Raw genomic sequence first — 24,116 nt, forward strand, 5'->3', positions numbered from 1 at the left:
CTCAGCTCGATCTCATGCTTCATGAGATCACAACCTAAGCTGAAATCAAGAGTTGGATGCTTAGGGGCGCCTGGGTGGCTCAGTAGGTTGAGCAGCTGACTTCGGTTCAGGTCATTATCTCACGTCTCGTGGGTTCAAGTTCCACATGGGGCTCTGTGCTGACAGCTCAGAGTCTGGAGCCTGCTTCAGGTTCTGTGTTTGTCCCTCTCTCAAAAATAAACATTAGAAAAATTAAAAAAAAAAAAAAAAAAAAAGAGTTGGATGCTCAACCAACTGAGCCACCCAGGCGCCCCTAAAGATCTGAAAGTCTTAACATCAAGACTATTGAGAAAGTGCAGCCATTTAACCAGACTAATTCTGTATCCAAATAACTATAATGAATATTGGTGTCATGAATTAAAAAATATACATACAAACGTCAAAAGCCTCACACTCTACTCACTCTCAAAATAAAAGGATGACCTTGCTCAGCATGCATGCAGCTCACAATGTGAATTTCACAAAATGGTGGGAATAGGATAAAGCAATACAGATAAATGCCTTCAAAGTCAAAAGCTCACAGGAAGGGAATGAGAACAGTAACATATATAAGAAGACATTTATCCGCCATCGATTATGGAAGAATGCTAAGAGAATACGTGAGGAAATGTAAATGAGAAAGTGGAAATAATATCACACATACTGTCCACTTAAATCAATGTTGTGTGCCGTATTAATTAGCACAGGAGGCCAAATACATGAGTGACAGGCAATCCCATCCAGGTAGCTGCTGGAGGACCTTCAAGTACATCCTCTGATAAATTCTTGCTTTGTTGAGGATGTTAACTCTTCAAGTAACAAAGGGGCTACCTGAGGTTTAACTGTGATCAATAAGGAAGAACTAGCTGATGATCTGAAACTCCTTCAGGGCACTACGAGTACCAACAAATAAGCACTGTTGGTAATTTCCAGAGAAGAACAGCAAATTTAAGAGGCAGCTTATAGCCAAGCCTAATAATGGTCACATAGCCATGAAGTTTAATGTAAGATACTCTTTTTATACAAAAATTTTAATGACCTTTTTGTGCTCTAACTTCTAAAGGCAATCTTTTCCTCTCTTTTTTTCTTCCTTAAAAATTATCTCCATGCAACTGACGAAATGAAGTACCCCTTAGTGGCTATAATCGGCTTTGATCTTCTTCTGAGTTTCCTATTATCTACAAATTTAGCTAAGTGCAATGGTATACAGCACTGGATCTCAACCAGGGGCAATCTGGCCATCCTCCCCCCTACCCCAAGTTAATTTGACAATGTCTAGAGACATATCTGGTCATTACAACTGCTGTGAGGAGTGAGATATACTACTAGCATCTGGCAGGTAGAGGCCAGGTGCGCTACTAAACATTCTGCAACGTACAAGACAGTCCTCCATAACAAAATGTGACCTGTCAAATGTCAAATGTCAATAGTGCCAAGTCTAAATAAAAAACCCTGGTAGATCAGTATACCCACTGTTGGAACTTAGAAACCAAAATGAGGGGTGGTGCCTGGGTGGCTCAGTCAGTTGAGCATCCAACTCTTGGTTTCAGGTTGGGTCATGATCTCACAGTTTATGAGTTCGAGCTCAGCATCAGGCTCTGTATTGACAGTGTGGAACCTGCTTGGGATTCCCGCTCTCCTTCTCTCTCTCTCTCTCTCTCTCCCCCTCTGCTCCTCCCCGACTTGCACAAGTGCACATGCACACCCTCTCCCTCTCTCAAAATAAATAAACTTTAGAAAAAAAAAAGAAATCAAAATAATGTACATACATTTCCCTGTGTATATATTTGGATTCTTGCTACCTACTATGTGAAATTTAGCAAGCAAGCAATTTCACATGAGATATTCCTCAGTATCCAAATTCCCTACTATCAGAACTCAAAAACAAACATCTGCAAAACAAAAGATACTTCTACTTAGTAAATTTATGAATAATACAAAACTCATAAGAATCACAGAAATTACCATACTCACTTAAAAGTACTCCATTTTGCAATTACACAAAGATAACTCATAAGAATCACAAAAATTATATCCACTTAAAAATACTCTACTTTGCAATTACACAAAGATAATTTTACAGGAAGAAAAAGAAAAACACCAGAAGATACTGGTTTCACAAGTTTGGCATAAGGTCATTGAATATTTTACATACAAGAGTATCACATATTTAACTCCACTGATAGATAACAGCTATTTCCTTCAACTCAGCCAGTAAATCTTTGGGGCTGTTAAGCTTCCCACTGCATCACTCTGTGTCAACAGGGTTCAGCTTCCTCCTTCTCCTCCCTCCTAAAATGTACAGGCATCATGTCTCCACAGCACACAGCACCTAGGAAACCACATTAGCCACTACAGAAATTATTGCATTCCAGTACCTTCCGCTTCATAAAGATGAGAAGAGCCAAACATTTATTCAGTTTGGCTAAAGGATGACTAAAGATGGTAGGGAAAAATCATTATTGCCTACAAGTATTTGTACCATTGTGAAGACAAATCGCCCCAGCAGAGTCATCCACACATATTAAAGACAGAAAATACCAGAGTTATAAAACCACACGCATATGCGGCTCAGTCTAAGCGATCCTTCTGTTATATAAAGCAGTAATTCCTCATGGGGCTTGGAGCCAGAACAGACCTCTGACCATCTAACCAGTGCCCACTGAAACAGTGCAGCACCTAGTGTTGATGGACAAGAAGGACCACATGGCAGACTGGGGGCTGGGGGGGGGGGGGGGGGGGGGGGCGGGGAGGGTGGTGGTGCAGGAGTATCACATTCACCTGATGCCTTTCCCATCCTAGATGCTATCAGGAGTCTTAAAGTTGCTCTCAACCTGCTTGTCCTGCAACCTGGCAGGCCGGGCGACCTGTCTGGTCAGCAGGTGTAAAGGGATCTCTGTGCTATGAATAAACTGGGTTTAACACACAGAATAACCACAGGCCAAAACACAGAAGTCTGCACCCAGATGGTCTAGAATCAAATCCTGACTGCTATTTATTAGTTCTTTAACCCTCAGCAAGTAACTTCACTTCTTCAGCACCTAAGTCTCCTCAAGTAGGAGATGGGGAGAACAATGGCATCTACTTCCCTAGATTTAGGGAGGATTAAATGAGGTGTCACATGTAAAGCACTTAGCATGAGCCTAGAATGTAAGTGCTTAACAAATGACTACACTATTACACGTAATCATATCTGCTTACTGAAATCCTCACACAAACTCACAATCCTCAGAGCTGTTACTATGTTCACGTACAGAGGAGGAAGTGGAGGCAATATATAACCCAATATAATCCATCTGTGATAAGGTAATGCACCACCAGTGTTTATTAACAGAATTCAACAAGTATGTGTGAACAAAAACCATGTTTATTAATCAAATGGGTGCTCAGAAATTATGAGTACCATGCTCAACATGAGTAAACACACTTACCCATCAGAAGATACCTGCTGGAATACTTCAACTTAGAAATTCTGTAACAGATTTGTAAACAGTAAACTGTCATGAAGTATGGCTGCCTTTTATATGACAGTAACAAAAAAATTGATACAGAAGGACTTAAATTGGTTGGGGATGGGTCAAGATTAAGATCTGGGCTCCAGTGATTTAAAATCTTAAAAATCAGATATGGTCCCAAAACGTCTAAATTTTGTGTTTCAATAAGTAAGGCAGATAATGGATTTTAAAAGTGGAAGGGGGCAGTAAATAGTCCAATATTTACATTTTTGGAAAAGAAATAACTTTTCCATGTTTTTTATCCTCGCATTTAAAAACATTCCGCACATGTAATAGTCACAGCTGCAGCCACATAAAAGCAAGTGGGCCTGGTGTTCCCTGGCAGGGTTTCTAACTCTTTGCGGGACTGCCACAGTCAGCCTGCTAGCGACTCCACTGGCAGCCACTTAGAAAAGAACCCAGTAATAAACATAAACTTACAATTCCAATCAGATGCAGGCAGAGAAAATGCTCCCTGGCTTTGCTACATTCATGCAAGAATGAGAACCTGGCCCAGGCTGTGGGGCCTGGGGCTGATACCACAATAATGATCTGTCAGAAGCAATTCGGACCCAGGGCCAGGCTCCTGGCAACAAGGCACAGCTAACCAGTTGAACTATACCAGGAACAACACTTCCTCCAGTTGCTAGGGCACCTTGTCAACAGAGCCCTAAGAATACACCTGAGAGCTAGTTGTCACCATTTAAGGTTATTTATTTTCAAAGAATTTCCCGAACACCAAGAATGTTTAAAATATATAAGTGGAAAAACACAGCTAACTGCCATTATGCCATACCTTGCAGTTTCTTCATATCTGTGCTATCTGCATTCCTGTACTGTCCCCAAGCTCCCCCCAAACACATATATCCCCACCCCAGATGGACCATTGAGACCTCTGCCCAAGCCGTGCCTCCAGAGACGCCTTCTTCAATCAGAGTTAGGTGTCCTGTCCTCCAGGTGCCTTCTCAACCCCACAGCACCTTGGACACACCTGGTGTTTCTACTAGAGTACTCACCAAGTGTTCAGCACCACTTGAAAATCGTATCTAATCTTCCCCATTAGACTGGGAGACACCTGAGGTCACAGACTGTTTTAGTCATACTCCTAGAGACCAGTGTAATGCCCACCTAAACACAAATACTCAGTAAATGCTGAATGAATGAATGAATGAATGGGGTTCAGAATTGGGCTGGAAATAAGGAAGACATCACAGACAGAAGCATGGCCTGAAAATGGTCAAAGTGGGTCATTCAAAAATGAGTTCAGGGCGCCTGGGTGGCTCAGTCGGTTAAGCGTCTGACTTCAGCTCAGGTCATGATCTCGCGGTCCGTGAGTTCGAGCCCCGCGTCAGGCTCTGTGCTGACAGCTCAGAGCCTGGAGCCTGTTTCAGATTCTGTGTCTCCCTCTCTCTCTGCCCCTCCCCTATTCATGCTCTGTCTCTCCCTGTCTCAAAAATAAAATTAAAAATGTTAAAAAAAAATTTAAAAAAAACAAAAATGAGTTCAAGAATTGTCCTATTCTGGGTGCCTGGGTGGCTCTGTCGGTTAAGCATCTAACTTGGCTCAGGGCATGATCTCACAATTCATGAGTTCAAGTCCTGCATCAGGTGAGCTCAAGCCCCGCTTTGGGTAAACACAAACTCCGCTTCGGGTGAGCCCTGCTGCTCTCTCTGCCCTTCATGGGATTCTCTTTTCCTCCCTCTCTCTGGCCCTTACTCACTTTGTGCCCTCTTTCTCTGTCTCAGAAAAAAAAAAAAAAAAAAAAGTCCTGTTCTTTTTAAATTTTTAAATTTTTTTAAGGTTTATTTGGGGGGGGAGAGGGAGAGAGAGAGAAAGAAAGAGAGAGAGAGAGAGAGAGAGAGAGAGCAAGGGAGGGGCAGAGAGAGAGGGAGACATAGAATCCGAAGCTGGCAGCACAGACCCGATGTGGGGCTTGAACTCACAAACGTGAGGTCATGACCTGAGCCAAAGTCAGACACTTAACTAATGGAGCCACCCAAGCACTCTAGGAATTGTCCTGTTCTATCTCATTTACAGCCTACCTCCTGCTGCATTCCTGCTCTTTCTACATGTATGATGTTAAAGAACTACTCCTAGATACATCCACTGGGTAAACATGAGTAAGGTCCACTACAAAGAATGAGGCATGACAAGGACAAAGTCAGAGAAATTCTTGATTGTATAAGGAGGAAAAAAAAAAAAAAAAAGGACAGGAAAGGAAAGGAAACTCCTTTATTAATAAAAATTTTGTAAGTTATTTTCAAGTCCTGAATTGTGTTTTGGGTTTTCCAGTGGATTCACTTTGTAACAACACTGGTTTCTGCACACCAGATCTTGGGAAGAATCAGAAGCCCCAAGTTTGCATCCAAGCTTCCCTAGGACCAGGTGGAAAAGGGTGGGCAAAAGATTCAACTTTTTAATGAAAGAATTCATCTTCTGAGAAAGGAAAACAAAAAATTTAACTAGCCCTAAACTACAATGACAATACTAGAAAGGAAATAATGTTTTTGATGGTCCCACCATCTTTTTCTTTAATCTACATATGTAATAATCACAGCTGCAACCAAATAAAATGAAGTACGTTATTCACTGGAGAGGTTTTCTAACTCCTACAGTTCCTCAGACTTCGGTGGCAGCCCCTAACGGAGAACCCAGTAAAAAACACAGATTTAAGATACCCACTGAGAAGTGAAAACCAGATGTGGGCAGAGAGCTGCATTTCAGGTCTCTAACTGGCAAGGAGAGGTGTGAACTTTAGAAGCATCATTTAACACCACTGCATTTGTCTCCTCTGCCACAAAATGAATCAAATAAAAGTTTCACACAGCACTAAATGGTAACATATGTACTACACCCTTGGGAAACTACTTTTTTTATATACTACATGCATATCAGATGTTATCTTGCAATTAATTATTGGTAGATTACACACAAAAAAAGTAAAACTGAGAAATTTTTGTTAATTGCAGGTTATATAGGAATACAAAATAACTGTTAAAACACCTACTGTCATCTTGGGCAGGCAGGAATTAGGTGTAGCTCCTTAGTCTAGAAGGCCATCACGCTATTCCACCCATACCATCAGCAAAGATTAAGATTATCACAGTCCACTTAGGGAACAATGTCCTGCATATCTAGCACAGCAAGGAGTGTGGAAATCAAGCCTTACAAGGCACAAAAGAAAGATCTGGAACACGGACCTTAGAACAGAGAAACCTGTGAGGAAGCAAAGTGTAATCCTCACCTATCCACACTCAGAAGCAAGGAGCAGGCTGTGAAGTTTGAAGAATGCTCCCTGGGCAGAGGTCTAGTGCCCCCTAGTGCATTCAAAGGAGAAATATTTTTTGATTTCTCCCAAAACAACTACTGACAATGTGCTTATATTTGTACAACTTTTTTATCACTAAGTGGACCTTATCATATTAATAAAAAATGTATAAAAGGGAAAAAAAGCCTAATATCAACAAAACTAAGTATATAATAGCTAATGATCTGGCTATGCATACTAATACCAATTGTTAAACTGCCTTTTACTTTAGAAAGAGGACACCTTTTCATAGATATCATTATTTATAGGCTCTTCATGATTCTCACAGACCTCTTACCAACTTGCTGAAATCTTTGTAGTAAATGTTTTACCTGGTGGGCATGCAAATAAGAGCAGCTAATATTTATTGACTGACTAACATAAGCCTAATATCTTAGACATATTATCTTTGTAACCCTCATACCATCTGTGAACAAAGTACTGCTATGATCCTCATTTTACAGATGAAAAGATGTACAGAATCTCATGGTTACTAGGTGAGACTCTGGCACTGGACTCCATGGCCTGTGATTTCTATGTCACATATCACCTCCTTGAGTAACAACGACTAGCTCTGGACCAGTTGTGTTTTCAAACTACACATACAAACATCCATATTATGTATATATTTTTTAAACTCAGAGTCAGAAAACAAATACTAAGGAATGACAACAACTAATAGTTACTGATGCTCACCGTGTGCCGGGCACTGTTTTAAGCAATTTACCTGTATTAATTTATTTACTCCTTGCAAACCCTATGAGGCAGATACTATATTTAATCTTTTTCACAGTTAAAGAAAAATAGGGACAGATTAAGTAGCCTGGCCAAGATCACCAACATGAAGATTCAAACTCAGATAATTAACCTCTAGAGTCTACTCCTGTTACATAATCTTGTCTCTCAAATGTATTTTCCAAACTCCCTAAAACCACCTCTTTTCTCATAGTGCAAGCCAAAGAGTCAATAATCGCTTCTTTAATGGCTACACAATGAAAACAACTGTATAAGAGCAAACCAAGTTCTAAAAGTCCAATTCACAGATGTCTCAAAAGATGTCCTTCCCTACCTCAATATTGCACAAAGTGAGTCAAAACTCCCTCTTCACTGCACAGTTGCCAACTTTTTCAACAGTAAAATAAGCTTAGCAATTCTTTTGACTACAAATAATCTAGACTGAGCAAACACATAAGACATATTTAATAAACAGACAAACCAATGAACTGCCTATACCAACCCACAAAAAAGGCAAAATATACCTATCAATAGGAATTGTCAAACATTAGTAGCTTCAGACCGTATGGTAAGAAAATGAACATGCCTGCTCCAAAACTCCAAGGAAGTCATATATTGAGCTGCTTGAAATTCACAAGGGACCTAACTGCTCTGCCTTCATTTTTACACTGCAAGAGCCACCAAGCCTGGAGCACTTCAGACCTGCACTGTGAGGGAAAAGTCACACACCATATTGTTAAATCATTCTCAATACAGGGTGAAATTTCAATCTCTGGCTCATTCTGCACTTACTGCAATATCCATGAAAGAAATCTACAACAGAAGCACAATGAGTACAATTTGATTTTTAAAAATATATTCAAGGCACCAAGCTGGGTATTTAATATAGTCTGCATTTCTGTAGTGCAATAGGTTTTCTATTTCAGACAGCTAAGAATCCCTTCCAGATTAGTCTAATTTGCTAAATTGAGATACTCAGTGTTTTACTTTTCTTATCTGCCTTTTTATGGTCTATCTGGGTGGACTTAATTGGCACATCTGAGCAGATGAAATACCCTCAGTTAGGAGTCCAGATCTCACCGAGTAAATTAAGACTGATGCAGACAATTATGCACTGAAACTGGGAATGAGAGGTGTGTGCAGAGCACGAAGCAGAATTAGTCTTCATTTGTGTCTTAGCTTTGTCATTTCAAAGAAGCCAAGATTCTAAGAAAACTCTTTAAGGGAGTAACTTTTCCTTCTGTCTAAAATATAGAATCCTGGGGGGGGGGGGGGGGGGGGGAAGAACACAGGTTTATTTCTTGAGACATTAACTCCTAGAAACTGATGGTAGTAAGAACAATCTTCAAATCATTATGTTTAGGTTTCTTGAATAAATCTAGATTAAACTTAAAAATTCAGATCTTAGACATCAAATAATTTGGAGATCAAATGCTTTTTACAAAAAGTTATAAGCTCTACAATGTAATTTGGCCTTTCCTACATGTGACCTTCCTGAAAGTGCTAAATCATCATCCAGTGCAAACAAAGACCCAACTGAAGAATAAATGAGAAAATCCCAGTGCAAAGGGAGCCAGCTCTAGGCAAAACAAGACACAGAGGCTCTGTAGGGAAAATAAAATGGAGACAGAGCAGCTAGGAGAGGGTTCTAGGAGGCACAGCCTTCAGCAGCATTTCAGGCATGGAATGGAACCCGCAAACAGTGTGGAATTGGTCCCCATCAAGTGAAGGCAGAAACCTGTTGCTGAGACAACGCTCCTCCCAGTCCATCACACCAACCAAGCTGATAGATCACTCCCACCTGACCCAATCCTCCTCGGATCCCTTTCTCTTCTCCAGCCTTCTCCATTTACTGCTGTCTTGGACAAATTATATCAGCTTTCTGGGCTCAGGTTCCTATCTCCTAGGGTTTGTGAGGATTAAACCAAAGAACCCATCTGACACAAACCACTGCCTAAGTAGTAAGCGTTAGGTGATGCTACCTATAGTTCTCATAGAACCTTTCTTCCAACCCCCACATGCCACCCTTGCTCAAGCCATCAAGGCCTCCAAATTTCCAAATCCAAGAGACTTCTCCAACATTTATCCTACTTGGCTTGACCCCTCTAAGCACCTGAAAATGCTGACAGCCCTTCTCTTCTAGAACTATGCAAGTATACAGCCAAACCCTCCAAACCAGGATCCAAATCGCCTCTGGCCCCAGTAGCTCCAGTGCTTAAGGGGAAGGACAACAGAGATACTGTTTACCCAGATGATTAAGCCTCGCAGTGTTAGAAGGTAATCTGTAAGATTTACATAATATATGGAGTCATTAGCCTTTTCTAACTCAAAGTTAGTCATACAAAACAAAGTAAAAAAAATGGGGCAGAAAAGAAAAATCTTTAAGGTTTAAAGACTTAAATAAATATATTTATTTAAATAAATATTTGTATTTATTAAAAGCCAGTTACAGGGGTGCCTGGGTGGCTCAGTTGTTTAAGCGTCCGACTTCAGCTCAGTTCATGATCTCACGGTTCACGAGTTCAAGCCCCGTGTTGGGCTCTGTGTTGACTCAGAGCCTGGGGCCTACTTCGGATTCTGTCTCCCTCTCTCTCTGCCCCTCCCCCACTTGCACTGTCTCTGTCTCTGTCTCTCTCTCTCTCAAAAATAAAATAAACATTGGGGCGCCTGGGTGGCGCAGTCGGTTAAGCGTCCGACTTCAGCCAGGTCACGATCTCGCGGTCCGTGAGTTCGAGCCCCGCGTCGGGCTCTGGGCTGATGGCTCAGATCCTGGAGCCTGTTTCCGGTTCTGTGTCTCCCTCTCTCTCTGCCCCTCCCCCGTTCATGCTCTGTCTCTCTCTGTCCCAAAAATAAATAAAAAACGTTGAAAAAAAAATTAAAAAAAAATAAAATAAAATAAACATTAAAAAAAAAGTTACATCAACAGGCATGACTACAGATGCAGGTTACACAAGACCATGAGGCAAATTCTATCCCCATCCACACCATACCTGTCAAGTCTTCTAGACTCCCTACAATCACCCCAAGTCCCCATCCAACTGGTTGAAGTTTTTGGTTTGGTTTCCATTACAGGAAGGGGGAAGCAGCTAAGTGCTGATTCTTAGTGCCACCCTGTGGTCACATCTAGATATTACACATTCCACCAATTCACAAATGCAAGGAAAATGACATTAACAAAACCCTCTCCTGGCTTCAAATCCCAGCTCTACCTCTTAACAGATCATATTGGCAAGTCGATCAATTTGAACAAGGCATGATCAAGTGTTTGAATAGCCTACTATAACTGTAATAAATGAAAGGTATGTATACATAAGATCAAAGCCTAGAACGAAATGTAGACAAATGACATAAAAAAGAGGTGTAAGTAGTTTTTTTTTTTTTTTCCCATCTTAATACTGTCATAATTTCATTATTTAAAAAAACAAGGAATCATCCAAAGTTCAAGCTGGGGGGTGTGGAAAGCCTTCAAACCATTTGCAGGTAGCCGCTCAAATCAGTTTCAGGCTGTGATCTCAGCAGCTTAGCCCAGAGTACCACTAGATGATATATGAGGAGACTCAGGGACCACCTACTGAAAAGTCTGTTACCTTGTTTCACTTACTGAGGTGGAGGTAGAATGGGGGCGGGGTAGGGGGAAGATTTATTGCAGTGGAAATACCAAGCTGACACTGGGCTAGAGTAGAGAAAAAAGCATTACATTTTCAAACCCCAATGTCCTTAACCAACAATTCTCTCCAACTGCATCAAGGGTTTCCTAAATGGGAACATAGTAAGGGCCTGTAATACTGAGGAACGCCACCAATCTCGCCTCAGAATTAGTGGGAGCCCAAAGTACGAGCGCAGCACCCAGCTCCTTCCGCCCCTGACCTGCTGCCTCAGACACTGCAAGCTGAGTCCTGAAGATGCTTTCCAGGTGATTCTGAAGCATATGTTCTGATAAGAAGCAGATGATCTATTTTACACAGCACTTAGCTGAATGAACTGACCTCAAAGTTCCTCTCCAAGCCCTTTCCTATATAAACACAACCCACTTGTGCAGGGTACATAAAAGAGGATTTTAAAGTAACATATACACCTCGGCACTTTCGACAATAGCCAAATCATGGAAAAAGCCTAAATGTCCATCAACTGATGAATGGATAAAGAAGATGTGGTTTGGGGCGCCTGGGTGGCGCAGTCGGTTAAGCGTCCGACTTCAGCCAGGTCACGATCTCGCGGTCCGTGAGTTCGAGCCCCGCGTCAGGCTCTGGGCTGATGGCTCAGAGCCTGGAGCCTGTTTCCGATTCTGTGTCTCCCCCTCTCTCTGTCCCTCCCCCGTTCATGCTCTGTCTCTCTCTGTCCCAAAAATAAATAAAAAATGTTGAAAAAAAAAAAAAAAAAACCAAAAAAAAAAAAAAAAAAAAAGAAGATGTGGTTTATGTATACAATGGAATACTACTTGGCAATGAGAAAGAATGAAATCTGGCCATTTGCAGCAACGAGGATGGAACTGGAAGGTATTACGCTAAGTGAAATAAGTCAGTCAGAGGACAGATATCATATGTTTTCACTCATATGTGGATCTTGAGAAACTTAACAGAAGTCCATGAGGGAAGGGAAGGGGAAAAAAATAGTTACAAACAGAGAGGGAGGGAGGCAAACCACAAGAGACTCTTAAATACAGAGGGTGGATAGAGGGGTGGGGGAGAGGGGAAAATGGGTGATGGGCATTGAGGAGGGCACCTGTTGGGATGAGCACTGGGTGTTGTATGTAAGCCAGTTTGACAACAAATTATATTTTTTTAAAAGTAACGTATAAAAACTGAATCTGCCAAAAGCTACCACCTCAAAAAGGAAGAGTATATAAAACCTACTTATACACATTAAGTAATTCCCAAAGTTGACAGTGCATCAGAACAATCTGGAGAAGCTTTTTAAAAATTACGACCTGAAGCCCCAAGCTAGATTTCTTGAATCAGCACCTCCAATGGCAGGGCACCCAGGTGATTCTGCAAAATCAGCCTGTAGGCTGGGAACCTCTGCTTCAGTCTATGCTCACTGACAAGAAAATAAAGCCTGTTACTATTATATACTGTCTGGCACACAGAAATAGAAAGAAGAGCTTCAGGGTATGGGTTTAAGTCAAATTATAAATGCTAGCCCTAGTTGTGTCAACAGGAAACAAAACTTACTTGAAAGGACATCCTCTCACTTAGGATACAACCTGACCTACAACCCAAGTCTGACCCAAGCAGTGCTCACTGCAGCTGGAGAAGGAAGCCAGAGTTGGTGACATTTTTTGTCTGTGCTATCTCTCAAGTTGGCATATAACTGGCATGAATGCTGCTGCTTCCCTCTGAGGCCCCCGTGTCCATGGTAGACATCACTAACGGACTGTAGCACTCTTTCCTAGAGAGTCCAAACAGGGCCTCAGTCTCCCTCCTGAACAGAATGCCACTGCCTAAAATGGGAGCTGTCTGGTAAGGTGAGGGCTTGTGCCCTACCTTCCTACAGTGACTGCTTAGAAACCAGACATCTCTGCAGACCACAGCCACCACACCACTATCCAAGGCAATCCAAATGAGAAATAATGTGTCTCCAAAGCAAAGCAAGCATGTATTTTCCTTTTCAATAACCTGCACCTTAGGGTCTTTTTCAACATATCTGAACTACTCAACAGACCAGGCCTTGCGCTGGGATGAATCTCCTCCACAAAGTCTTCCCCAAATACCTGTCTGAATTCATTCTGTGCCCATGTCCCCTAAAAGACAAATTCCTCTCTGGAAACCCTAGCACCAGTCCTAGAGCGCACACACACATTCATGCAGTGAGAGCAAAGATGACACAATGAGAGCTGCCTCGTATCTCATCTGGAAATCAATCAGAAACACCGAGGTAACGAGGGCTGCTGATCTTTGATCACCTCAAGGGGAAAGGTGCACATATGAAATGTCTGGTCTTGTAGGCCACCCTTGACCCATTCCGGCTGTACAGACTGGGTAAGTAACACCTAAGTGTTCACCAGAGACACCTATCACTCAAACACTGCATGTGTGTCAATCCTATTAAGTCTTTATTTGGCTCCTGGAGCTCCCAGGCCCTAGCTTTCTACAACAGCGATGTATTTTAAGAAAAGCTAAACCTCACAACTAAGAGCAATAGCCTAATAGAAACTCTGCTGCTACAAAATTAAAATGAAAAAATAACGATGTTTTCTAGGATCTGCATACCAATGACATGAGTAGGAACCGACGGAATATTTACTTCAAAGAACTGGCTCATCCTTCCTGGTATATCCAGAAGTATGAAAATCAGGGAACACCACTGAGGAGGCAGCCTCAAAATGCAACATAGTACAGAGACAGAAGCAGGATACAAATGTGAGACAGGCAAAAAACACCTGAGCAGTTTAAAAAATGGTAACACTTCCAAGACTGATCTGAAGTCTTGGGGCCAAGTCAGAGAAAAGAAGGATCCTAACAGTTATTATCCTGTTCCAGAAAAGGTTACGTTGTAGAAAAGTCTTGATAGCAAACTTGCACTTAGCAACAGCTAAACACAAAGTTACCAGGTTGGGACTGAACTAGAGCTAAGGGAAGACCTCAGACAGATGCTCCCTCCAGCTCAGAGAAGAAAGGGGATGAGATGTCTAGGAGTGACCCACTTTCACTTCTAAGTTTAAATGAGCATTATAATGAGCAGGGTTATAACCAGTATAAGTTCAAAAAAGGCACCTAGCTTAGGTACACATTTCTAAACTCTAACCATTAAGAAAAACTCATTTTCTGTGTTGCAAACTCTATGGGGCTTTACTCTGATTATCCATCCTCAAACCACTGCTAAGATACAGAAGCCTAAAGTCTTTTTTTCACTCAAGGGAATACCATTACAATTTCAATCTGTCTACAAAGATCAGCAACAAGAAGTAACAAAATATAAAAAGCAACTGGCAGTTCTAAACTGTTCTTAATAACGCTTCTCAGTCCAAAGCATTTTCTTTTAACATCCCCCAATCCAAAGAGTATCAAAGGAGACGCAAAACAAACATTTCAATGTGGTATCTGCAGTTTAACAGCCGTAATAACTGTGGCCATAAAATTTTAAGAGCTATAGTATTTTGGTGGCAATTAGAGTTATTGATATTTCTGAAATTCATCTGAGATTTTACTGTAACTTTAGCAAAAAACTGGCTTTGGTATGGCTTTGGAAATAATTGTTCTACAATCTTAACATTATTAAGAAAAACGCATTGCAATGAATTTAAACTAAACCCATATTTAAAATTCAATCAAAATAAACTGCTTCTCATCATGATACTAATACATTTAAAAATTAATTTAATATTGAATGGGAAGAAAATATTGCTTCATTTACAATCAATACGTTGAGATTAACACTTTTATTAATTCTCTACAGTAGTTAGAAAGAGACTGACACCACTCAGCATTCAAGAGCATCCAGTGATATCCTTCAAATACCTCTACAGATATTAAATGTGCAAAGTAAAGTTAAAGTTGCAATGAGAAGTAACAAATGTAAGCCACTCCTCAAGGATGCTACTTAAGGTCTACCACAGTAAGTGTAACAGCTCTAAGAACTGGATTTAGGTCACAGGTCCTCAAACTGTGTGAAAAAAACTATGCCACCTCTGCTTTTAAAAGGTTAGGCATGGGGCGCCTGGGTGGCGCAGTCGGTTAAGCCTCCGACTTCAGCCAGGTCACGATCTCGCGGTCCGTGAGTTCGAGCCCCGCGTCAGGCTCTGGGCTGATGGCTCAGAGCCTGGAGCCTGTTTCCGATTCTGTGTCTCCCTCTCTCTCTGCCCCTCCCCCGTTCATGCTTTGTTTCTCTCTGTCCCAAAAATAAATAAAAAACGTTGAAAAAAAAATTTAAAAGGTTAGGCAGGGGCACGTGTGTGGCTCAGTTTGTTAAGCATCCTTCTCTTGGTTTTGGCTCAGGACATGATCTCATGGTTCAGGAGTTCGAGCCCCAAGTCCTGGCTCTGTGCTGATGGCATGGGGCCTGCTTGGGATCCTCCCCTCTCTTTCCCTCTCACCCTCTCTGCCTCTCTCCTCCCGCCCCGGCCCTTCCCCCATGCACACTCTCTCAAAATAAATAAAAACAAAGTTTAAAATAAATAAATGGGGCGCCTGGGTCACTCAGTCGGTTGAGCGTCTGACTTTGGCTCAGGTCATGATCTCGCTGTCCACAAGTTCAAGCCCCACGTCAGGCTCTGTGCTGACAGCTCGGAGCCTGGAGCCTGCTACAGATTCTCTGCCCCCCCCCCCCCACTCATGCTGTCTCTCTCTGTCAAAGATAAACATTACAAAAATTTTTTTAATATAAATAAATAGATACATAGATAGATAAAAGGGTTAGGGAGTGTATGAGACAATCTGGATGTGGGTCATCAGTTCTAAGTAACAGAAGAAAAAATATCAGGACAATCTGCATTCATAAAGGCCCATGGAAAGCTACAAGAAACAATAAACTAGACCTCCCTACATAGAAAAGAAGAAAAAACTGTGGAAGACTGGGAAAAAGCCATCCCAGGAGCAAACACTTAAAAAGTAATCTGCTGGGGCGCCTGGGTGGCTCAGTTGGTTGAGCGTCCAACTTCTGGTCAGGTCACGATCTCACAGCTCAAGCCCTGCATCGGGCTCTGTGCTGACAGCTCGGAGCCTGGATCCTGCTTTAGATTCTGTGTCTTCCTCTCTCTCTGCCCCTCCCTACTCTGGATCTTTCTCTCTCAAAAATAAACATTAAAAAAATTTTAATAAATAAATAAATAAATGAACAAATAAATAAGGGGATCTTTTTATCTTATTTACCTGTTTTATTTATCTTTCAAACAGATCCCCTTTCCCTTGGACCTTGTTCGTGCTTAGTAAGCTCATGTGGGAGACCGGAGGCATGGCAGGGTCGTGCTCACTGGGACACACTGGTATCTGCAGCATACAGACCATTTTCCGGGGCTCAGAAAAAATATATGGCAGCTGACTTCCTGAATGAACACATTCACCTTCCCTTTTATCTTATTTGCATCTTATACTGAGAGAGCCATGGAAAAAAGCCAAAGTCAATCTCCAGCATAAAAATGACCTTGAAAAGGAAGGGTATGCAATGAGCATGAAATACACTTCTGGCAGCATGACGGGTTTATAATTCTTTAGGTGACTACTTTCTCAAGATAAGGAAGGAGGGATTTAAGAAAACAAGCTTATTCTTTCATACACCAAAGCTTAAATTTCAGCTTCTTTTTGGGACAAAGTCCTCCACAATCACTTCCCTGCTTCAAAAGAAAACAAAAACCACCACTATACAAGCCAGTCTTCTCCTGACCCCTGCTACAGGTGACCTCTCTGAGTATAAAGGCATACATCTCACACTTCAGTCCTCTGCATGCATCTTGCCCTGGCCCTCCCCCAAGCCTTTCTTCTGAGACTCGTCCCAAATCTGAACGAAGATACAGAAATTAGAAGCATTCCGTATCAGCTCCTCTGGGGACTTGGGGGTTCTGCTGGTTTAGGAGGCTAAGGATGCAGGAAGTCCAACCATTGGATAAACGGGGGTCTAATACATTAACCTGAATCTAGAATCCTTGTTTAATAAACCTGCTGCCTAAGACAAAGCAAGCAGTACAATCTCTACAATCTCTGCAGACTGACCTTAGCCGCTGCTTATAATAATCTTCATCTCCATCATCTCGGCATCTCACTACTTTCCGACCTCCTCCTCCACAGGTGGCTTCTGCTTCTTCCCCAGAACTTGGAAAAAAGTCATCCCCCATCTCCTGCACCGTGACTTTTTTCTGCCGCTTCCGGTGCTTGAGCACGGGTTTCAGCACGGAGTCAGGGCCTTCTCCGGTCAGCTCAGCCCCCTCTGCCTCCTCCTGCTCCTCCTCCGTGGGGAAGTATTCGGACTCTTCGCTCTCAGAGGTGCCCTCTGCCTTCGGCCTCATATCAGACTCCAAAGGCTTCTTTCCTTTCGGCAAGCCCACTTTCCCTTGGAAATGAAGAGCCCTTTTCTGCAGCTTCTTGATGTGCTTTCTCAAGCGCTTATCTGCTTTCGAGAGAACTTTGCTTCGCTCACTTGGTTTGTTTGCACTGAGTGTTGCGCTCAGCTCAGAGGTGCCCGAGGCCGCAGTTTTCCTAGCTGCTCTTTTATTACAAGCTTGCTTCTTCCTTTCAAAAGACAATTTTGCTTGATCTGCCAAATACTTTTCAAAGCCTGATGCTTCATCGAGCATTAGTTTTCTAGGCTTTTTCTCCTGTTTCTGAGGGATCTGGGTTCCAAAAGGTGTCATCTGGCCAGTGCGGATGAGCTCTTCCCAAGCAGCCTCCTGGACAGGCATGAGCATGCTGCCGAGACAGGATGGCCCCGGTTCTGAAAGAGGGACGACAATGCACTGGGCACTAGTGTGAACCTTTCCAAGAGTACGACACAAGGACTCACTTATTCAATAAACAGCACCTACAAACAACTCACATTTAAAAAACATACCGTGGATGTACTAAAGCATATTGTATATAAAAGAACAGAATAAAATTTATTATAGCATTCATCATACCACGTTCAATACACTCCTATTCAAAAAAGTGTTGTATGGAAACCAATCTGACAATAAATTTCATATTTAAAAAAAAAAGGTGGTTTCTCAATAACTTTTTCTAAAATAATGCATTATAAATACACTCTCTGTGTATCTAAAGACAGAGCTACTCATATACAACATACACATTTCTCTGTGTTTCCTCATCAATTAAAGAGTAGCCCCCAAGGAAGCAATCTCCCAAGTTTCCATGTCACTTCAAATACCAACATTCACATGGACTTAAATTCAAGAGATAGTAAAACAGAAAACATAAAGAATCAGCATGGACCTACATAGATAAAACATAAACATTCACTCTGCACTGCCCAATATAATAGTCACCATGTGGTTATTTAAGTTGAAAATTCAGTTCCTCAGATGCACTTGCCGTATTTCAAGTGCTCAATGAGTCATATATGGCTAATGGCTACCATAATGGACAACACAGACAGCATTTCCAGCATTGCAAACAGGTCTACTGGACAGCACTGTGTTAAATGTGCAAAGTTAACTAACAGAAAAGAGAAACTAAAATTGGAAGTTCTGCCTAGCAATATAAAGTCACCCAGATATCATCCCTTTTTCGTTAGTTGAACTTAATCTCTGGCAAAATTATTTCACCCACAGCCAAAATACAAACGTAAGTAAGGCTGAACAGGAAGAATCCATATTCTAAAAATCTGCATTTCTTGTAACCAGTGTTTCACTAAACTTGCAGTAAAGAACAATACACATCAGAAAGGGCACAAATACTAAATGTACAGTTTAGTGAATTTTCAGAAAAAAAACATACCCATACACCGACATCCAGATCAAGAAACAGAAATCACTACTACCCCCAGATGCACCACCCTTCATGGCACCCTCCAGTCTCCACCCTCCCTAAAATAATAACTGACCATACCATTAACGCTATAAACAAGCTGTACCTAGCTTTGAACTTTATGTAAATGGAAATGTTTGTACTCTTACGTCTGGCTTTTTTGCTATAAACATTATGCTTGTGAGAGTCATCCTTATTGTTGAATATCGTTGCAGTTTGTTAATTCTCATGGCTGTTAGTATTATATTATATAAGTATACTATAATTTTTCCATTCCACTGTTAATGGACATTTGGGTGGTTTCCAGGTTTTAGCTACTATGAATTATGTTGCTATGAATATTCCAGCACACCTCCTTCAGAAATACATTTATACATAATTCTTTGGGTATGTTAAGCTCTAGCAGACACTGCCAAATGGTTTTCCAAAGTGGTCCTATTAATTTTAAGTTCTACCAACAGTGTTTGAGAGTTTCAATTCTTACCATTTTAGCTATTCTGGTAGTTGTGTAATGGTACCACTTTGTGGTTGTAATTTGTGTCTCCCTACTAACTAATGAACTAGGGCACCTCTTCATAGGTTTACTGACCTTCTGAATAGCTTCTTTTGAAGACAATGTTCAAGTCTTTAGCCCTTTCCTAAGAGTTCTTTAATACACTCTGGATTTGTGTCCTTCAATTATACATGTATTACAAATATCTTCTCCCACTCTGCAGCTTGTCTTTTCCCTCTCTTAATGCTATCTTTTGATGCACAGTTTAGTTGTGATATAGGTCACTTATCAAATCTTTTTCTTTACAAAAAGCATTTTTGTGTCTCGTTAAGTCTTTGCCCCAAAATCATGAAAATACTTTCCTACGCTATACTCTAAAAGCTTTGTGTTACCACTCACATTTATATTTTTATAATCCTTTCAGAATTTATCTTTCTACAGAGTAGCAGGCCAAGACTCATTTTACCTTCATGTGAACCACTTACCGAAAAGACGACACTTCCCCATAGCACTGTACTGCCACATGCATCATAAACCAACTAATCACACATGGGTGGGTTTGTCTGCTGGACCCTATATTCTGTCCCTCTGATCTATTTGTCTTTCCTCGTGCAAATACCCACTGTCTTACTTACTGCACCTTAATCACGGGCCTTGATATTCTGTTCCTCTTCAAGACACACTCTTCTCGGGATGCCTGTGTGGCTTAGTCGGTTGAGCATCTGACTCCTGATTTCAGCTCAGGTCATGATCTCTCAGTTCGTAAGATAGAGCCCCCACACTGGGGTCTGTGCTGACGGTGCAGAGCCTACATGGGATTCTTTCTTCCCTCTCTCTCTGTCCCTCCCAGGTTCATGCGCTCTCTCCAAATAAATAAATAACCTTTAAAAAAAGAACGGGGGGAAGGCTGCCTGGGTGGCTCAGTTGGTTGAGTGTCCGACTTCAGCTCAGGTCATGATCTTGTGGTTCAGTTCATGAGTTCGAGCCCCACATCAAGCTCTGTGCTGACAGCTCAGAGCCTGGAGCCTGTTTCAGATTCTGTGTCTCCCTCTCTCTCTCTGCCCCTTCCCTGCTCATGCTCTGTCTCTCAAAAATAAACATCAAAAAAAAATTTTTTTTAAATCGACTTTTCTTGGCCCAATACATTTTTATATCAATTTTAGAATTAACTTGTTAATGCCCCCACCCTCACCCTATACTTCCCACCCCACACCCTCTCTCTAAAACAAAAACAAAACAAACAAAAAAAAACCACTATGGAAATGGTCAGAGGGCCAAAAGGAAAACCAGTAGAGACTGGGATCCTGGAAGGCACAGAAGTATCAGCTGCTACAGACAGGCCAGGTGGAACAAGAATGAAAAGGGGCTTTTGGAATTGGGGAAGTCTATTAATCCTGGATAGTTTTACCAAAGAAGCAAGAGAAGGTACAATGCAGTGGCAGGTTTTAGGCAGCCGGACAGGAACAACGAGAACATGGAACCTCAGCAGGAGAAAGCCTTGGTTACAAGCCCAACGAATTCAGAGACTGAACTTTTAAAAGTCCATGTCTCTAATTTTTTTTTTCAACGTTTATTTATTTGTTGAGAGAGAGAGAGCGCGTGCACACTAGCACAAGAGGGGCAGAGAGGGAAAGAGAGAATCCCAAGCAGGCTCTACACTGTCAACTCAGAGCCCAACACAGGGCTTGATCTCATGAACCATGAGATCATGACTTAGGCTGAAACCAAGAGTCGGGACACTTAACCAACTGAGCCACCCAGGTGTCCCAGTCTCGTATTTTTTTCTACTGCCCTAACTCTTCATAAAAATTCCCCTGTCTTATTGAATAAGTTTCTGGAGCTGGTAGAAGATATTTGCTTGGAAAGCTTAAATGCTAAGAAGCTTTAATCTATATTTCAAGTATTAAATGACTGAGCCACTACCAACAATTTCTAAACACACACCCACACATACACACAGACCACAAAGATATTTCATTTCAGAGCTTACGCATTTTCCCAAAAGGTTTTCCAAAAGACATTCATCCTACGCAGTAATTAAAACAAAATTACAGCCATAGTATAACCTGAATGAAGATGCCTTTTCATTAACGAGAAGTGATGCTTGGAAAGCCTGCCAAACATGTCCCAAAAAGATATGTAAAAGCAATTCTATGAATGTTGACTGATGATGTTGGGCTTAAAAATGTAATTTGATCAAGATGTTAGCTGTCTCTACAAAATTAACTACACAAGAAGGCTAAGCTCCCTAATTTATTAAACATAATAAATTATGTGCACCAGCAGCCTCTAGTAGATGCAGTTAAACATTTACTTTCATTCTTTAAAAACCCCACATGACTTAAAACAGATTTGGTTCTGCAGAAGTAGAGAATAAAATTTTCCTAATTCTGTTTCAACACTAAGGCAAAGAAACACATTTTTGGGGAACCCTGGCCATGACTGAGGAGATACCCTCCACCAACTTCAGGCATCAGGCACCAATTCAAGAACAAGGAGACACTGTTCCTCACCTGTATCCTCTTCCTCCAGACCAGCATGATCTATTTCAACTTGTACCTCTGCTCCTCCAAGGATGGCCTGGAGACGTTTTTGTTTTGCCGTGATCTTCTTTAACTGTTGTTCCTTAAATGGTAAATATTGAATACAGAAAACAGAAATGATTTATTGCTAAATACCAAAGATAAATGTAAAAACCTTAATCAAGAGCAAAATAAAACAGAAATTCCGTATGTTACTATTATTAGATAGAACCTCATTTGAGCTACTGCCACTTTTCTAGCAGGAAGCAGGCCTCAAAGCATTTCCATCAGGCAGGCATCCCTGTCTGTACTCCCTCTCTTGGCTGGGCAGCACAGCTGTCTATGTTCACATGCACTGGCTCTCCACTGACTTGGGAGGTGGAGCTGCTCTACTCGGTTTTCCCCCATTACACACAGGGCAAATTATTACACTTTTGTTTCTGACCTTACCAACTAACGGGCTATGAGGTCAATAATATTCTCTGGAATAAGAAACATAAACACAAACTTTCAAACACTTGAAACAGTCAGCCCCCTTTGATAATCTACCATATTTATGATTGTCCTTTATAGTATTCTACCCAATCACAAGATTTTAAAAGGAATATAGGGACGCCTGGGTGGCTCAGTCAGTTGAGCCTCTGACTTTTGATTTTGGCCTGAGTCATGATCTTGCAGTTCATGGGATCAAGCCCCATGTCAGTCTCTGCACAGACAGCTCAGAGACTGCTTGGGATTCTCTCTGCCCCTCCCCCACTCATGCACATACTCTCTCTCTCTCAAAATAAACATTTTAAAAAAAAAGGAATATACATTTTGATATACCCTTTTACCCTCCCACCCATGACCCCTCTTTGTCTTTTCTCCCTCTACACCACCAGAGCTCAGCTATGCAGCCATTCTTAGGGCCTCTCCAGTTAATTAGGCCTAAGGTACCTGGTTCCTCTCAAGGTCAATGTTTAAACACCAAATATGAGTATAGGACAAGGAGAAATACCGAATATAAATGCCACGTTATACTAAACTGCATTTCATTTTCTTTTAGTCTTTCCCTCATTTAATCTCATTTAAACAGATTTTAGGTTAAATCTCATTTAAAAATGAGAACATCTCGTTTCTCAGGGTACCTGGCTTGCCCAGTCAGTTGAGTGTCCAACTCGTGATTTTGGCTCAGATCATGATCCCAGGGTCATGGGACAGAGCCTCGCGTTGGGCTCCATGTGAGCGTGGAGCCTGCCTAAGATTCTCCCTCTCCCTCTCTCTCCCTCTGCCCATCTCCCCAGCTCTCTCTCTCTACACACACACACACACACACACACACACACACACACAAAAGATAGCCATTCTCAAAAAACAAAACAAAACAAACAGCCTTTCTCTGAATAGTCTAACCATCAAAGGACTACTTTAGAAAGATGGGAATATACAATTGAGTTACACTAGTACCTAAAATGGCCCAACATTTGGTCCTCCTGCTCCTTGACACCTCAGCTCACCAGAAGCCCAAGATTAGAGGTCTCTGCACATTAATTTGCATATTCCAACAAGAGGCCAGATGTCCCCAAAGCAGAGACCCTGGCTACCTGAAACCACTGCGAGCTCTGACCTTTGGGCTGCTATTCTGGTGAGAGAAGATGGGGTGGTGAAGATAACGGACTGGTGAGCAGAAAACAGGAGGAACCGAGTCTATATGTGTCCACTAGTGGAGCTTAAATAAGATATGTAAGAACTTTACTCACTGCAGTGGGTCAACTGCAAGCACAAAAATATCTGCTAGTCATTTTGGATGACATTTTGGATCAAATGATCAAAACTAGTCATTCCTATCTACTCCAATATATTTTCATAAAACACAAGTAAATACTAAAAGCTGTTTCAAACCTCATAAAAACAATGTCATAATCTCAGATCTTCCCTAGCCTGAAGTTGTACAACCCTCAATGCAGACCCATCAGTGTGGCTGGGTGATGACTGCAATACCTAATGCTGGCCTCTCAGAACAGTAAGCATGAGTGTGAGGGGGGTATGGCTATACCAACAGGAAACACAGCATACACAATCAGGACAAGCAGGAGCTAAGCAGAAGAAAAAAAGGAAATTCACACCACACAAGGAGACTGGATGAGAGGCCAGCATGCCAAGCAGGAGCCTAAG

General features: G+C 41.6%; 1 protein-coding gene across 2 annotated transcripts in view; it reads right to left on the bottom strand.

Moving 5' to 3' along the window:
• ERCC6 (ERCC excision repair 6, chromatin remodeling factor) overlaps nt 1-24,116 on the bottom strand; it is a 78,577-nt gene that overhangs the window by 46,652 nt on the left and 7,809 nt on the right. For both annotated transcript variants that reach the window (XR_009252389.1, XM_058697004.1), the window contains exons 4-5: nt 21,954-22,065; nt 17,199-17,916 (exon numbers count right to left, since the gene is read on the bottom strand). Coding sequence is in view for 1 of the 2 variants with exons in the window: in XM_058697004.1 (XP_058552987.1) it covers nt 17,199-17,916; nt 21,954-22,065 (830 nt within the window). In the remaining variant the exon portion in view is untranslated. The remainder of the gene's footprint in view (nt 1-17,198; nt 17,917-21,953; nt 22,066-24,116) is intronic.

Source organism: Neofelis nebulosa, chromosome 13 (assembly GCF_028018385.1).
Source record: "Neofelis nebulosa isolate mNeoNeb1 chromosome 13, mNeoNeb1.pri, whole genome shotgun sequence".
In the NCBI taxonomy this organism is placed as follows: Eukaryota; Metazoa; Chordata; class Mammalia; order Carnivora; family Felidae; genus Neofelis; species Neofelis nebulosa.